The 17,913-nt window shown below is 40.1% G+C and overlaps 1 protein-coding gene across 4 annotated transcripts in view; it reads left to right on the top strand.

Annotated features, from left to right (window-relative positions):
• The window catches only part of Cpne8 (copine 8), a 230,951-nt gene that overhangs the window by 84,377 nt on the left and 128,661 nt on the right, over positions 1–17,913 (top strand). For all 4 annotated transcript variants that reach the window (XM_076556619.1, XM_076556618.1, XM_042264610.2 and 1 more), the window contains exon 7: positions 9,408–9,471. In XM_076556619.1, coding sequence (XP_076412734.1) covers positions 9,408–9,471 — 64 coding nt within the window. The remainder of the gene's footprint in view (positions 1–9,407; positions 9,472–17,913) is intronic.

The following is a 17,913-nucleotide window of genomic DNA, read 5'->3' as shown; positions in this document are numbered from 1 at the left end:
GTTTTTGTCTTTCTTTTGTGATCATTCTATGCCTAAAATAGGTGAAATTTGTGGCTTTCCACGGTGTCAAAATATATTGAACAACAATAATTCACAAAGTTCAGTGGTTTCAATGGAAGCAGTGTGTTAGATAATTCCATCTACTCCAGTATCCTGGCTGAGGCAAATGTAGGTTCTTTTATCCCAATCTTAATTACTAATATTAACTCTAATGTTAATAACTAATATTAACTCACAGCACACTGTAAATATGCCTATGCACCTACATGCATCTATGCCTTTTACAGAATGAAAACAAATTAGAGAGGGCTGCTACAGAGTTCAAAAGGCTTCCGAGCTGGGCTGAGACAGAGCCTTATGGATAAGAAGGAACCAGCCCAGTGCCTGGAGGAGCCATTGCTGGAGCTGCTGAGGTGACATTAGATAGCAAATCTCTAGAGTCCAGCCCCAGGGTGAAAGGTTGAACTGGCGTCTGAGAACAGGAAACACTGGATTCAAGTCCTGACAGGTGAAAATGTAGTTAGGCTGCATCAACGGCTCGGGACCAAGCAGAGCTGAAGCTTTAAGGACAGCCTGTAGCATGAATCTTAAAAGGTCTTATTAGTAAAATCAAACCTGGAGCCAGGTATTGGGGTGAATGCTGGAAGATCAGAGAAGCAGAACAAGCCACAGCTTCCTCACCTCCACAGTTCCTCAGCTGATCCTGTTTCCTCAGACTGGAAGCCTTCATGTCCTCCTCCGAATGGGTCTCAGCTGAACTGCTGCTCAAAAGCCTAAAAGCTTAACCAGCTATAGTTCCTTGTCCTCACACCTTAAATACCTTTCTGCCCCCTGCCATTACTTCCTGGGATTAAAGGCATGAGTCATCATGCTTGGCTGTATCCTTGAACACACAGAGATCCAGGTAGATCTCTGCCTCTGGAATGCTAGGATTAAAGGCATGTGTGCCACCATTTTCTGGCCTCTATATCTAGTGGCTGTTCTGTTCTCTGACCCCAGATAAGTTTATCAGGGTGCACAATATTTTAGGGAACACAATACCACCGCAACAGCCAGGGACTCTTCTGCTTGTTAGTACTTGATGCTCATGCCAGGTATCAGAGGACAGTTTGGTGTGGAGCCATGACACCACAGTGGTAGGCATGTGTATTTTAAGAGGCCCACGCAGGAGAGTTGTACCCTTTCCTGGGTCTGTGTGTCTGATAAATTTTGGGGCTTGGTTTCCCTGATTTGATTTTAATATACCCATGTGCCCCTACAGTCTCAGTTCACCCCAGTAAGCTGATAGGGTGACTTCTTTTCTATTCCCCCAAATAAGTCATTTGTACCTTGTGGGTTCACATAGGGCCTGCAGTCATCCTCCTGCCAAAAATGGAGACAAACTGCTTATAAAATGGAGTCTCCTAAGACAAGGCAAAGCCTGAAAATCCACCACTTAATACAGTATTGAGTAACTTCTAGTAAGGAATGTCTGATCTCAATCTCATCCTTCCGGAGCTTTGGTCAAAGTTTCCACTACATGGCTCATATAGTCCTTGAGGAGGAGACTCGGATATGGTGTTAGTTTTTGTTCGATTCTTTAGTGGCCTTTGTGGATTTAGCCTTCACTGGGGCACAGTGTCATTCTAGGACTAGGTAGAGTCAAGGGGTGTCAGTCTCCCAGAGACTAGGTAGAGTCAAGGGATGTCAGTCTCCCAGAGACTAGGTAGCGTCAAGGGATGTCAGTCTTCCAGAATTTGCTGCAGTAAATGAAAACCTTCAGTGTTCCAGAAAACCCACTGTCTGCTTTGAGAGTGGTGTCCATTCCACACTCTGTAATCACAGAAGCAGAGCGATTGGATCTTAATTCAGACTGAGTCAGTCCAAGGCAGGATTCCAAACACTGATAACTGCTCAGTCAACTGGCGTTTCCAAATAAAGTCCCTTCCCATGTATGCTTCCAGTCCTTTGAGTAAATGTATTCAGTTGTGGTTAAAAAAAAATAAGCATGCAGTTTGTACTGTGACAGCATCAACTTTTTCAAGCATCATATTAAAGTCTGCTCCCTGCCTCACACCATCTTTGATTGCTTGTTTGCTTGTTTTTAAATTCTCTATTGTCTTTTCTTAAGCACAAACACCCAAATGCTGAATAAAATAGGACAACAGAGAAATGGTTATGGTTCTCGGTGTTCTTCATTTTGTAAAGGAGGACACACATAGCCCACTGGGACAAAACAAGAGCATCCTTTTAGCACAGGCTAGAGGCCGAACTCCTTCCTATCTCATCCCCAAATACCAATTGCCAAAAGCCTTAAAAGGAGAAAAATCACACCCCTGTTATTACATAGACCTATTGTGTCTTATGGAGAATAATAGTTCAATATATATTTATTAAAATAAATAATGTGGAGTGACAGTCATATTTATATGCATTTCTTGTTATGCATTTTACATTTTCTGGTGGTGGGGATTATTATAGACTATTATTTTAAGGTGTGTTACTTTGGTTTATGCTGCATTTGTTTAACTCTGTGAACCTGTATTACTTTGCCTGTCTAAAACACCTGACTGGTGGAGTAAAGTACTGAACAGCCTATAGCAAGGTGGCGGGGGGGGGGGGGGGGGGATATCAGGCAGAGAGATTAAATAGAAGGAGAAATCTGGGAGGAGGAAAAAAAAGAGATGGTGTTAAAGAAAAGAAAGAAGTAACCAGAGAAGGAGGAGGACTCCATGAGTTAGCCACCCAGCTACACAGCAAGCCACCGAGCACCGAGGAAGAGTAAGATTTACAGCAGTAAGAGAACTGGAAAAGCCCGGGGGCAAAAGATAGATGGGACTAATTTAAAGTTAAGGAAATGCTAAGCTAAGGCTGGACATTTAAAAGAATAAGCCTCCATGTGTGATTTATTTGGGAGCTGGGTGGTGGGCCCCCAAAAGAGTAAAATACCAACAATGACAGGGGATCAAACTCAGGACCTTGTGCATGCTGGGAAAATTCGGTACCAGTGAACCATACCTCCAATGTCTCTTCTGCATGTAAAAGCCTAACCTTTGTTTCTCAGGAGTTGGGATGCAATTTGTAGGTCATAAAACCCTTGCTATAAATGGAATCACTATAATACAAAAACAGGGAGTCGGTTCCAGTAGTATTTGCTTAATATTTCTGTAAATAAGTAGGTAGTCTAGCTCATCAAAGCCACATAAAATAACGTCTTAAGTACTTTTGACATAGGAGGTGTTTAAGGATTGCCGTTTCGTGCTACTGCACTGGCTGCCCACTTCTCTTTTCAGTGACACTGTGTCTATGAAACATCACATTTAGTTCCAATATTAGATTTGCAGGGTGACAAATGAATTTCTTGATGAAGACAGTAGTGTAAATTTTAAGCAAATGTTTTAGTTTCAGTTGTCTGGCATATGATATATTTTAAGAGAGAAAAATTTTCATTCTGATAACCAATTTACCACAATTTCGGGAAATGAAATTTTGTTAGTAATACAGCATATCACAGGGAAAGATAAACACATCACATATTCAATCCATCACTAGTTTTAAAACGCTGTACTTACTTGTATGGCTCTTTTATGTAGAAATGATGTGCCTCGCTCTATAATTACACTCATGAAGAATACAGCAATAGATAATAAGTTTCTTTTTACGCAAGTGTTTTCATCTGTTAGACTTTTATCTGAATGTGCTTTTGTGTTGGTTTAGAAAGGTGTCAGAGGTCTCTGGACCACAAGAAGCCTGTGCTGCTGGTCAATCTGCCATATCTCATAAGTAATGACTTGTCATGAGCAGTACACATTTTGTATCCTCTGTATTCTGGCCTAAAGTGCAGGTGCAGGTGCATTGAGCATAGCAGCATTTGTTTTTGTTTTTGTTTTGTTTTTTCAAGACAGGGTTTCTCTGTGTAGCTTTGGTGCCTGTTCTGAGAACTCACTCTGTAGCCGAGGCTGCCCTTGAACTCACAGAGATCTGCCTGGCTCTGCCTCCTGAGTGCTGGGATTAAAGGCGTGTGCCACCACTGCCCAGCTATGCAGCAGCATTTCTTATCCAGCGTCCTTTATAAACCTTGGCACAGTCCCCCTGAGCTCAAGGAAGCAATCTGGTTTTACCAGGAATTGTAACAAATTTGAATTTGCACGTATTAGTTTCTTTAGGTACACTGGTATCAAGTTGGAGGCCACTTAGTTTCCATGTAGTCTAAAAGAAAATAGGAAATAGAAATTGGATTTATTACAGTTTTTCCAAACTGGGTTTCTGTGCGCGCGCGCGCGCACGAGCACACACACACACACACACACACACACACACACACACACACACACACTCTCGCACGCCCGCCTCCACCTCCATTTTGCTTGTAGAGTACTATAATTTTCTAGAAAAGACGAGACAAGAGACAGGGAATGTGCCAGGGTGGGTGATCAGTCATAAGCTCTTAGAACTGTGGAAAGGCTTTTCATATGAGGCAGGACACTCTTCTGGCTGGTGGCCTGATGCTGAGGACTTTTAGTCCCTTCTCCAAGCCTGGGGCTCCTGGAGGAAGTTTTATTTTTTTAAGAATAAACCAATGCTGTGTGTTGCCCTAACACACGTGGTCATCCTTGTATGTGTGTGTGCGTGATGCATGTGCATGTGTCTGCAAGTGCAGGTGTCTGTGTGCACATTTGGAGACCACAGAAGGTCAGTGTTTTATTCCATCTTTGCCTTATTCACTTGAGAAAGGGTCTCTCACTGGAACTTGAGTTAGGTTGGCAAAGGGCAATTCTCCCGTCTCCATTGCAGGTACAAGAGGCCAAACTCTGCTTTTTACCTGGGTGCTGGCATTTGAACTCAGGCTCAGGCTTGCCCTGAAAGTACTCTTTCCTGTGGAGCCATCTCTCCAGCCTGGAAAGTTTTAATCATATGGGATTCTTGGTTTTACCGTCCCTGTTTGGTAATGTGACAGCCACGGAATCACAGTCACATGGCAGGAAAGGGCTGAAGTAGCTGTCTAGAATGTTGAAACCCCTACCAGGGCTTCAACAGAGGGTCAAAGTGACAACATGAGGTTTCCCATACCTATGACTCACGCTGCCCTGCCTTTTTACCTTCAATCTAGTTAGAAACCTATCTTGTTTGTCTTTTATCTCTAAGTCCACCGCCCATGGGGCACCATGAGCCTCATCCAGTTACCATCTCTATTCCTACAACAGCATGTGGTCAGGACACAGTGTATCCCTGGGGCAAATCCAATCAGGTTTTGCCTACATCAAATCACACCCTTACCTCAAAAAAGAATGAGCTAGTTTATTCTGGAGCCAAGTATGAATAGCTGTGCCCCAGGAATACCGATTTATATCACCCCAAGACCCTACATTCCACGTTCCAACATGGTGAGAGTTTCATTCAGTTTTTATAGTAACAGAACAGAGCTATAACATCAGGGCACATTTAAAATCCTTTGGTGGGAGCATCAGATAGGCAGGTTACAGCTAGACAGGGAAATCTGTTAGAGGCCTCCAATGTTATCTGACAGCATCCTCAGCCTTAGGGCAGGTGGAAGTTCATTTCAGAAGGATTTATCTGATAATCACAGGATGTTAGGTGAGGCCCTGAGGTGAGTAAGGAATGGAATGGCTATAAAGGGACCTGATGAGCTGGAGATAATTTGGCTCCAGGCCTGAAATAGTCCAAGGCTTCCTAATCACTAAATTCTAATCAGTTTATGGCCCTTGTAGAATCCTTTAGTTTCAAGGCCACCATTGATCCCTGGTGTCCAACCCCAGGGCTGTGACTATCATGAGCGTATTTGACCCTTCTGTCATAAATATTCTTTCACTGCATATCTTTTCCACTTCTCACTCATTCCTAGCTTCAGAGGAAAGAACTCTGTAATAGACATTAGCTTCTGCTGTTACTTATTGCTTAGCACTGCCGCACTGTGCTAAGAGCTTTTCATGCTTTGAATCACCCAAACTTCCTTCAATCTAGCACAGTGCAGACTTCTGTATCTAATAATTACTTTACAAATCATTGTATGTATTCACCATGCATAGTATTTTGTTGCAGAAAGATAGTTTATTACAAATATGTAATGTGCATTGAGTGTGTATATCTTCCTCACAACGCAGATTTTCACCAGATGACGTGAGTGAGCCCATAGATAATTCAGTGTCATGACCTAAATTAAAAAGAAGTGAATTTCGCCCTTCAGCTTTCCATTATGGAAATGGAGTTAACATTTCCTACTTCAATCCTACAGTTGGAATTAATAGACAATTTTAAACAGTGCATGTGAACACATAATACAACTATTATGTATTGAACATTTGGCCCGTGCTTTGTTTGATTTGGTTTGGCTTTCATTGTTTGACAGTGCTGACAAGGGTTTGAACTCAGGCCCTTGCACATGATAGGCAAGCACTTACCATTGAGCTGTACAGCCTGTTCTGCACCATTATTAATATACATATGATTTTTAAAATTACATAATTACTTTGAGTTGTCAAGTGAAGAAACACTAATTTTCAAAGTGATTAGGCAGCTTGCTTAAGGTAGCAGTCAGTTGATTTAAACTGAATTGCTTAAATAACAATAATAAAGTGCATGTGAATGAAATTATGGAGTCATAGAGCATGTTCAGTATGGGATGGAGAATTTTGTCTGTCACTTTTGTAGTGTGGTGTTATGCCCAGAGCTTTGTGTACACTATATACTATGTAGTATGGGTGTAGCATGAGTGTAATAACTGTATAGTATGCATGTACTATGCATGTAACATGTGTATAGCACACATTTATGTGTTTAATGTGTGTAGTATATGTAGCATATGGAGCAGAGGATCTTGTCTCCTGTGACTTTGTGGTATGGTACCACATCCATAGTGATGCTACTTTACATATGGCAAAAGGGGCATTTTCATATGGTGTCAATGTCACAATATACTGCTGAGGGTAGGTTATAAATTGACTACATTGAATGTCATCACATGGACCCTTGAAATCAGGAAAGAAAGGCAGAAGATGAAATCAGTGATACGTAGTCATGGAGGTCAGCTGTTCCAGGCTTGAGGGTCATGCCCAGCCTGCTGGCCTGACATGATGCTTCAGCTATGAGGAACTGTAGGCAGAGTGCCTACCCAACCCTGCTGAGAATTTGATCTGCAGAATTAATCAACAGTGAATGTTATTTTAACTACTTATGTTGATGAGAATTCATTATAAAAGCATGAGGAAACGAAAGCACATTAGAACTAGCTAGAAGTGGGTATTAGTATAATAAGTTAGTTGTCTGAAAGTAACTTTTAACTCTAGGATGGCTTGAAGAATAGGGGGATTTTAAGGAGCTTGTTTAAAAACAAACAAACAAACAAAAAACCCCACATAGATTGTTTTGAAGAGATTTGGTGAGTTGAGAACCTCATTCTGCTCAGTCATAGGAAATACTGAGAAAAGGCTCGGTGTCAGGCAAGTGTGGGCAAGAAGAAGACTGAAGGTATGGCCATATACCTCTTGATAATCCTCAGCGTGTGATCCAGATATCACAAAATACATTTCAAGGCCACCATTGCTGCCTGGTGTCCAGTTCCAGGGCTGTGACTATCCCGAGCACATTTCACCATTCTGCTGTAAATATTCTTTCATTGTGCATCTTCTCCACTTCTCACCACACAAAAGGCTCCTGGAAGACAGTCTGTGACTGTTAGGTCACTCTCTTATCTCAGCTGGAGCCAAAATATAAATGTGACTCATCCAAGAAGGATCTGGGTAGGAGCCTTGTGCCTGGGACATAGCAGGATAGCCACCAAGGTTTTCAGTAAATTGAAACACCACTGGTGAGAAGGAAAAACATTGCCTACAATGAGAGACTGGTAGGTTTCTAAGTCCTGCTGGTGAGATGTAGGTGCACTCAGATGCCTTTGTTGGAAGAAGCTGGAGTGGTCTACTCCGTAAATTTTTTCCCAATAGAAATAAGGCACAGTTTCAGAGCAAATATAACTTACATTGATATTTGCACAACTCCTAGGATTTTAACTGCTCATTTCCTCACATTTTCCCCCCTGAAGATAATAAGACTCCAACTGGTTGCACATATACCACAATTATCGAGAATGACTTGTTCTTTCCAGGGCATAAACCATCCTTGGGCTGAGTCTACCTGTGTCATCCTCAGGATGCTCAGAAGGATCTTGACTGTATGGTTTGTCATAGGATACATGTTTAGAGCACCAGGATGGCTTTCTGGAGGATTGGCAAGGATTCCTCTCTCTTTCCTTGCAGGCAGAGAACTGTGTAGTTCAGCTGCATCTCAAAATAGCTGATGCAATTACTTTGTAAAAAGACAAGGTTTCTTTTGGCATGCAGCTCTGGAGATTCCAATCTCAGATCTTGGTACTGGGCTTTTGGCAACAGGAGACAATGAAGGTGGGTTGTCTTGTCAAGGAAGCCTCTACTTCCAACCTATACCTCACCAGCTAGGAGGCAAGGGACTGGAGGGATTTTGGTCCTACTATCCTTTTTGAGAATGAACTCTCTATGACCTTTATTCTCCCCACCTCCCAGCTCTAAAAGCTCCTCCCAGTAATGTATGGATCAAGCCTATAACAATTGGAATTCAGGGGAACATTTCTCCAAACCATAGCAGGAGCCACGCATACATCCCATATATTCCTAGTTGGCATTGCTCTTGGTGTCCTTTAAAAGTATATGAGCAGAAATAAAATGGAGAACAGTTTGAGTAGAGATTTTATTTTGCTGAATTGAGCTTTTGCATTTTATTCTTGACTATGGATATTGAATGCCTGGTATATATAGCTCTTAAACTGTGGGTTGACCAAAACTTTGTGTCAAGTTTTGCTTTTATAGAACCTAGCAGTTTGAAAGAAAAAGCATAAAAATTGTTTTTAAAAATGATTTGGGAATGATTATATGCTAATCCATATGGTTTAGACTTTAATAGTACACAGCAGTAACTCCGACCTTGCAATAAATTTAATAAATGGAACTTCACTGAGGGCTGTAGGCAGTTCCAAGCAAAAGAGTCACAACAGACAAGCTGTAATGTGTTGAGCTAGGAATGAGCAGGCAGAGGAGACGAGGACAAATGAATAACCATTTGATGAATGGATGGGGAGAATGCTGGGAATTGGGCTTTCTGATGGATGGAAGCACAGACTTTGCAAGAGAAAGCTTTGTTGTATTGCATTATGTTACTTGTATGGTATACAACAAGAGGGACATGCCTGACCTATTGCCTATGACGTTAAGGGAAGTGTGGATCTGAGGACAAACTAAATGGTAAGGCTAGGAGCGTGTTCCTCAGGAGAAGAACTCAATAATAGTAGGCTCTTAATATAATTATATAAAATGAAGATATGGTAATTTATATAACTCCTTACTATAAATCTAAATGGGCTAACTGTGATCTTTTTGTTGTAGAGGAATTCCAGGCAGGAAATGTGGCACGATCATACTAACAGCAGAGGAGCTAAATTGCTGCAGGGTAAGTAAATATTTTTTTTTAATTTAAAAATATCTTACTGTTTTTTGAGAATTCCATGCAATGTATTTTGATCACATTCACTCCCTTACTGATCCACATCCTATTCTTTATACACCCAATTCTATGTTCACTTTAAAAATAAAAAAACAAAAATCAAACCAAAGAAGCATCCAGTCTGATTGGTGCTGCCCTTATACTTTCAGATACGTGGCCACCCATTGGAGGATGGTGGACATACCAACAGTCACATCATTTAAAAAAAATAAGATAGCTATCAATTGCTCTAGCTCCTCAACAAAGAGTTGAGGCTTTGTGCCAGTTTTCCATGTCTAAGCTGGGATTTTGTCTGGCTTGAGCTTGAGCAAGCCTTGTGCATTGCTACTACTGTGAGTTCACAGGTGAAACTAGCCTGTTGTGTCCAGAAAATAGTTTCCTTGTAGTCCTCTCCCACCTCTGGCTCTTATAATTGTTTTGTCCTATCTTCTATGGTGATCCCTGAACCTGGGGGAGGAGAGGTTATGACATACATGTTCCATTTAGGGCTGAGAACTCTATAATCTCTCATTCTCTCTACCTGATCACGTGTAGTTTCTATATTAGCCCCCATATCCTTCAGAAAGGAACTTTTCATGAGATGTGAGAGATGAAGTCATCTATGGTTCTAATAAGTTGTTAGAAGTTAAATACTGTGATTATATAGCAGAATCATAGTGGTACTGTCTCCCCCAAGGCCTATAGCTGTCTAGCCATGGGTTTTGGGCCCCGGTAATGGGTTTCTTCTTGTGGAGCAGGCCCTAAAGCCAGTCATATAGTGGTTGGTTTCTCCCATGATATTCTTACCACTATTGCACTGGTGGACATGTCTTGATAGGCTGGTCATTATTGTAGCTTTAGAGTTCACAGCTAGGTAAGGCTGATGATTATATTCATAGCACCTTCCATCACTATGAAAGCTAGCCAATAGGGATGAAGTCTCCAGGAGAGCACCAGCTTCCTTACTCCATGTATAACTCTAGTGGGTGGCATTTTCTGCAGTAGGGTGTTACTGTCAAGTTCGGGGGATAACCAAAAGCTCTAGCAATACCTTGCAATGTACGTGGGTCTATGGGACCTCACTAGATAACCACTCCAAAAGAGGCAACCCTTTTCTTTATTTTTTATATTTATTTATTTAGCTTTGGTGATGGGCTTTTTATTTGTTATCCTGTTGTGTCTAGTGTGATAATCTCATTTATCTTTTTATGCATGACTGTATATAAAAGTCTTTATATGCATGACTGTTTAGTGTCAGTTGTCTTTTCCCATGTTCCCTTCTCGACCTCAACCCCATTTAACCCTTCCTGTGCCATTTTCCCTGCTATACCTTTATACAACACATTCTGTTCTCATCCCTTGAAAGCTTCTCCTCATGGCCGCTTAGTAATTCCCTGACCTAAATGAGTATTCCAGATGAAACACGCTTATCTGAAGAATCAGTGTTAACATCCTCAGATGAGAGAAAGCACATGACATCTGTCTTCTTGGCCCTCTGTTACATCATTCAGAATGACCATTTCCAATTCCATTCATTTGCCTGCAGATTTAATAGTTTCATTTTCCCTAGCAGCTGAATAATATTTAATGTTGTAAGTATACTACATTCTCATTACCTATTCAATAGTTGGTGGCCATTTAGAGTGTTTCAATTTCTTGGTTATTTTAAAGAAGAAACTCCATGCCCTTTCTTTCTCTCTTTCTCTTTAAAAACAAAAACAAGCAAACAAAAACAAGAAACCCAAACACACACACACACACACACACACACACACACACACACACACTCCCAAACCCACAAAAAACACAAAATTGGAAACCAAATGAACAAGCAATGACCAAAAGGACAAAAAATGCTCCAAAGAAATAGAGACAAAAAGTCCACACAAGTGCCACTGGGTTGATTTTGTATTGACCGTCTACTGCTGCACATGGCACCTGGCCTTACGTGTAGTTAGTATACCCAGCAAAGACCACATTGTCCAGTTGTGAGTCTCTGTTAGTTCCCATCTACTGCAGGAGGGGGCATCTCTGATGATGGCTGAGCAAGGCACTGAACTATTGGTATAGAAGAATATCACTAGGAGTCATATTGTTGCTGTGTTCCTTTAGCAGAAAAATAGTATTTGTTTTCCTCCTAGGGTTATGGCCCAATATGTCTCAGGTTCTTGTGTACCCTAGCAGTATCAGGGATGGGTTCTATATGAATGGGCCTTAAATCTAATCAGAGAATGGTTGGTTACTCCCACAACATTTGTGCCACTCTTGGCCCCAGCATATCTCACAGGCAGGTCACCATTGTACGTCACAGGGTTGTAGATGGGTTGATGGTTACCTTTCTTACCTGGTAGCTTGCGGAGTACATTCCAGTATCATGAATGGCAGTCAGTGGGGGGTAAAGCCTTTAGTTAGACACCAGTTCAATTTCTCCATGTTCAAATGTTATTTTTGGTAGTAGGGCTTTATCAATAACCTTGGCAGTAGTCTGTAATTTTTGGGAGTTTCCATGGGGCCCCTTTGGCAAACAACTCAATTAGACGTAATCCATTCCTAGGAGTGGAGATTTTACTTGGTGGCATAAGTTGTTGAGTTTGGGCATTCTCTCTCCCATTGTTTGGTGATTCCATTTACATTTCTTTCACATACATATGTATGTTAGGAACCTTCTTCACTCTCAGGTTTTATATGGCATTTCAAATAGCTTTAACTGTTAGTTGTTTCTCCCCATATTCTCTCCCTTGTTCCTCTCTTCTATCCCCTTCTAACTCCTCCCACTCCAGTTACTTACCTGTCCATTCATAACAATATATTCTGTTTCTCCTTCCATAGGAGATCTCCTCCCTCCTAGTCCCCTAATATGCACCTAACCTCATGAATTGTGGCACACATATTGATGGCTTAGAAGCTAGCATCTACGTATGAGAGAAAACATACTGTATTTTTCTTTTTGAGCCTGTGTTACTTCACTCAGGATGACATTTTTTGGCTCCATCCATTTACCTGCCAATTTCATAATTTCACTTTTAATTTTAATTCCATTGTATAAATGTAGCATGTTTTCATTACCCATGTATCAGTTGATGGACCTCTAGACTGTTTCTGATTTATGGCTATTATGAATAGAGCAACAGTGAACATTTGTGAACAAGTATCTAGATTTTTTTATACATTTTAGATACTAAGCCTCTATCAGACATAAAATTTGTAAATATCTTTTTCCATTTTCTAGCCTGCTGCTTTGCTTGAATGATAGTGTTCTTTGCCTGTAACAAGTTTTTTTTTTCAATTTCATGAAGTCCATTTATTAACTGTTAGTGTCTGAGCTATCATTGTCCTGTTCAGAAAATGTTCTGTGTAAATGAGTTCAAGGCTACATCCCATGTTCTCCTCTATCAGATTCAGTATATCTGGACTTTGATCCATTTGGAGTTGAATTTTGTGCAGGGTGGTAGGTATAAATTTTTTTGGCTTTCTTCTACATTCAGTCATCCAGTTACACCAGCACCATTTGTTAATGATGCCCTTTTTATCCAGTGTGTATTTCTGGCTTCTTTATCAGAAAATCAGGTGATTGTATGTTTGTGGATTCATGTCTGGGTCTTAGTTCAATTCCATTGATCAACATGTCTGTTTTTATGCCAACAGCATGTTGTTTTTATTGCTATATCTTTGTGGTAATCTTGAAATCTGGGTTGGTGATACCTCCAGGAATCCTTCTATCATTCAGAATTGTGTTAGCTCTTCTGGGATATGTATTTTTTTAATGTATATATTTCCATATGAATCTGAAAAGCATCCTTTCAACTTCTGTGACTAATTGTGTTGGATTTTGATGGAGATTGCATTGAACCTGTATTTGCTTTTGCTAGGACAGCCATTTTCACAGTATTAATCCTACTGATCCTTGAGCATGGGTATCTTTTCATATTCTGATGGCTCCTTCAATATTTTAAGATCTCAAAGTTTTTGTTTGTTTGTTTGTTTTTAATATGAGTCATTTACTTGCTGGGTTAGAATTATTCCTGGTGGAATTTTAGGATCACTTATGTGTACTATCATATCATCAAATAATGATACTTTGACTTCTTCCTCTCCTGTTTGAATCTCTTTGATCTCCTCCTTCAGTTGTCTTTATACTCTAGCTAAGACTTCAAGAACTATGTTGAATATGTATGGAGAGAGTGGACATTCTTATCTTGCTCCTGATTTGGTGAAATGCTTCTAGTTTCTTTTGTTTCAGGTTGATGTTAGCTGTGGGTTTGCTATAAGTTGTCTTTATTAGGTTGAGGCATGTCCCCTGTATTTCTAGTCTTTCCAGGACTTTTATTATAAAGGGATGTTAGATCTTTGTTTTTTCAAAAGCTTCTTTTTGTTCTGTACATTTAATTTTTTGTCTTTGTCTTTTTTTTTTTTGTCTTTCAGTCTGTTTATGTGGCAAACTGCATCTAGTGATTTACGTATGTTGAATAATCCCTGCATCTCTGAGATTTAGCTAGCTTCATCCTTCTGAATAATCTTTTTGATGCATTCTTGGATTTTGTTTACCAGTATTTATTGAGATTTTTTCCATTTATGTTCATTATGGATATAGATCTATAATATTCTTTCTTTCCTTTTTATTTCCTATTTGATTGGGTCTTTGCATAGTTTAGGTATCAGGTTAATAGTGGCCTCATAAAAAGAATTAGGAAATGTTCCTTCAGTTTATACTTTGTGAAATGATTTGAGCAGTATTGGTGTGAATTCTTCTTTGAAGATCTGCTAGAATTCTCACTGAATCCATTTGATCTTGGGCTTTGTTGGAAACTTTCAATAACTGCTTCTATTTCACTAGCAGTTATGGGTGTGTTTAAATTGCTTATATGATATTGACTGAATATGACAAGTTGTATATATCAAGAAATTCAGCTGTTTCTCTTAGATTTTCCAATTAGGTTGAGTACAGAGTTTTAAAAATGTCCTCACAATTCTCCTGATTTCTTCAATGTCTACTATAACGTCTCACTTGTCATCTCTAATTTTGCTAATTTAAATCTTCTCTCTGTGACTTTTAGTTCATTTGACTAAGGGTTTGTCAGTATTGTTGATTTTCACAAAGAACCAACTTTTCATTGATCTTTGTTGTTTGTTTGCTTGCTTGTTTTGTTTCTGTTTCACTGATTTCAGCCCTTAGTTTGCCATCTACTTCTTTGGGGTGTTATTTCTTCTAGTTGTTCTAGAGCTTTCTGGTGGGCTACTAAATTACTAATATGACATCTCCCATTTTTTTTTTTTTTTTTTTTTTTTTGGTTTTTCGAGACAGGGTTTCTCTGTGTAGCTTTGCGCCTTTCCTGGAACTCACTTGGTAGACCAGGCTGGCCTCGAACTCACAGAGATCCACCTGGCTCTGCCTCCCGAGTGCTGGGATTAAAGGCGTGCGCCACCACCGCCCGGCCTCATCTCCCATTTTTTTAAAAAAAAAAAATTGACATTCAGTGCTAAGAACTCGCTTCTTCAAACTGCCTTAACCGTGTCCCATAGGTTCGGGTATGCAGTGTTTTCAATTCTAAAATGCTTTAAATTTCCTACTTGAGTTTTGCTTTGGTCCATTCTTCATTCAGTACTGAGTTCTTCAGTTCTCTGAATTTGTAAGATATTGTTTTTTCTGTTGTTGTTGCTATCCAGACATAATGTATGGTGGTCAGATAGGATGCAGGGTATTATTTCAATTTTCTTGAATCTCTTGAGACTTTGTTTCTTTCCCGGTATGTGGTGAATTTTGGAGAAAGTTCCATGAGGTGCTAAGAAGATAAATTCTTTTTGTGTTTCAGTGAAATGTTCTATAAATATCTGCTAAATCCATTTGATTTATGATATCATATAGTTTCAACATTTCTCTATGCAGTTTCTGTATGGGTGACCCATCTATTTGCCAGAGTAGGGTGTTGAATCCACCTTACTATCATTGTGTGAGGGTTCATATGTGATTTTAGCTGTAGTGGTGTTTCTTTTACAAACTTGGTGCCCTTGTGTTCAGTGCATAGATGTTTAGGTTTGCAATATCCTCTTGGTGGGTTTTCATTTGTTGAGATGTTGTGTTCTTCTCTATCTCTTTTGACTTGTTTTGCTTTTAAGTCTACTTTGTCAAATATTAAAATGGCGACACCTGCTTGTTTCCTGGGTCAATTAGCTTGGAATACCTTTTTCTATTCTTTTTCCCTGAGCTGATGTCTGTCCTTGATGGTAAGCTGTGTTTCTTGGATGCAGCAGAAAAATAGATTGTGGTTGGTTTTTTTTTTTTTTGTTTGTTTGTTTTTTAAAGCAGTGAATAATGTTCTTTTTTTCCTTTTATTTTATTTTACAATGCCATTCAGTTCTACATATCAGCCACAGATTCCCTTGTTCTCCCCGCTCCTGCCCCCTTCCCCTTCCCCCCAGCATACCCTCCATTCCCACCTCCTCCAGGGCAAATTTTTTGTTTGTTTTTTATTGAGGCATTGAAACCATTAATATTAGGAGTTGTCAATGAGCCGTGTTTATTGATTCCTGTTATTTTGTTTTTATGGTGTTTCCTCCATCATTTGTTTTACTGTTCTGGGATTATTATTTCTTGTGTCTTCTTGGGTATTATTAATGTCTTCATAGTGAAGTTTTGTTTCTAGAAGCTTCAGTAGAGCTGTACAGGTAGACATTGCTCTGGTTTTATCTTTGAATGTTTATCTTTTTTGGTCTATTTTGATGGGTAGTTTTGGTGGATTTAGTAGTCTGGGCTGACATTTTTGGTCTCTCAGTGTTTGTAGAATATCCATTCAGGTCCATCTGGCTTTCAGAGTGTCCACTGAGATATCAACTGTTATTTGAATTGACCTGCCTTTATTTATTACTTGGTCTTTTCCTGTACAGTTTTTCATATCTTTTAGTTATGTGTTTTGATTAGTATGTGTCATGGGGAATTTCTCTTCTAGTCCTGTCTATTTTGGTGTTCTGTCTGCTTATTGCACCTTGACAGCCACCTTTTTATTTGGGTTGGGAAAATTTTATTCTTATGATTTTATTGACAATATTTTTTGTGCCTTTGACCTGGATTTCTTCTCATTTCTCTTATGATTAGTAGATTTGGTCTTTACTTAGTGCTCCAGATTAACTACATTGTTTGTGCCTGCATATTTTTAGATTTAATTCTCTTCTGACTGAGATATCCATTTTATCTACCCTGTCTTCAACACCTCAGATTACGACTTCTGTGCCTACTGTAGTATGTTGGCAAGGCTTACTTCTGAGGTGTTTGTGTGACTTCATAACTTTTTTTTTTGTTTTTTGAGACAGGGTTTCTCTGTGCAGCTTTGTGCCATTTCTGGAACTCAGTTTGTAGCCCAGGCTGGCCTCGAACTCACAGAGATCCGCCTGCCTCTGCCTCCGAAGTGCTAGAATTAAAGGCTTGGGACATCACTGCCCAACTACTTCACAACTTTTTTATTTTAGGTTTTATTTCAGTTTGAGTTTTCTTTAGTGATTCTGTTTCTTTGTTAAATTCTACTTTTATGTCTTGAACGGCATTCATTACTTCCTTCAGCTATTTCTTTGTGCTTTTATGGTCCTCATTAAGGGGTTAGTTCATATCCTTGTTAAGGTCTTCGGGCATATATTAATTGCTATTTTGAAGTTCTTGTCTTGTGCTTCACTTATATTGTGTTTCTCAGGGTGTACTGTGATGAGGTGTCTGGGTTCTTGTCCGGCATATTGTCTTGCCTGTTCATGTGCATGTTTTGGTGCTGGGGTCTAGGTTTCTGGAGCTTTTATTATTGAGGTGTTTCTAGTTGTTGATATCTGGTCTTGTCTTTTTGGTTGGGTATTCCATTCTTTGGTTCTTGATGCCCTTTCTGGATCCTAGGCAAGTGCAAAGATTTTGGGTTTCTATAGAGAGTACTTCCACAGGTCTCTAGATGGCATAGAAGAATGGAGATGGGTTAGGCAGAAAAGGTGAGATGGGATGTAGGAATGAGATAGAGGTAATGGGTCCATAGACCAAGTGGTCAGTTCCCCAGGGAGTAGAGGTGTGATGGGAGGGGAGGGATTCCTACATGCAAGGTGCAGTAGAACAAGGAGTAAGGTTGGTGAGACAGGAAAGGACGGACCAAGGAGACTCACTCTAGGTCTCCAGCAAGAGCCAGAGTCTCCAGGGAATTCAGCTGGGGTAGGAGGAGGGGCTCCTGAAATCAGGCTGCTGTAGGACCAAGAGTAAGTCTGGTCGGAGTGTAATGCAGAAACCGAAGAATGGTGAGAATCACCTACTCAAGTCCCAGCCCAGTGTGGCCTCTGTGAGTCCTTGGTAGAATGTGTTTCTGGGTATTGGTGGTTGATAGAACAGAGTAAGGATGGGGTAGAAGAGAGGGCTGAGAGGGTCAGCAGGACAGAGCGAAGCTGTATCTG

This window comes from Peromyscus maniculatus, chromosome 20 (assembly GCF_049852395.1).
Source record: "Peromyscus maniculatus bairdii isolate BWxNUB_F1_BW_parent chromosome 20, HU_Pman_BW_mat_3.1, whole genome shotgun sequence".
In the NCBI taxonomy this organism is placed as follows: domain Eukaryota; kingdom Metazoa; phylum Chordata; class Mammalia; order Rodentia; family Cricetidae; genus Peromyscus; species Peromyscus maniculatus.
This window is presented reverse-complemented; position numbering and strand designations above follow the sequence as displayed.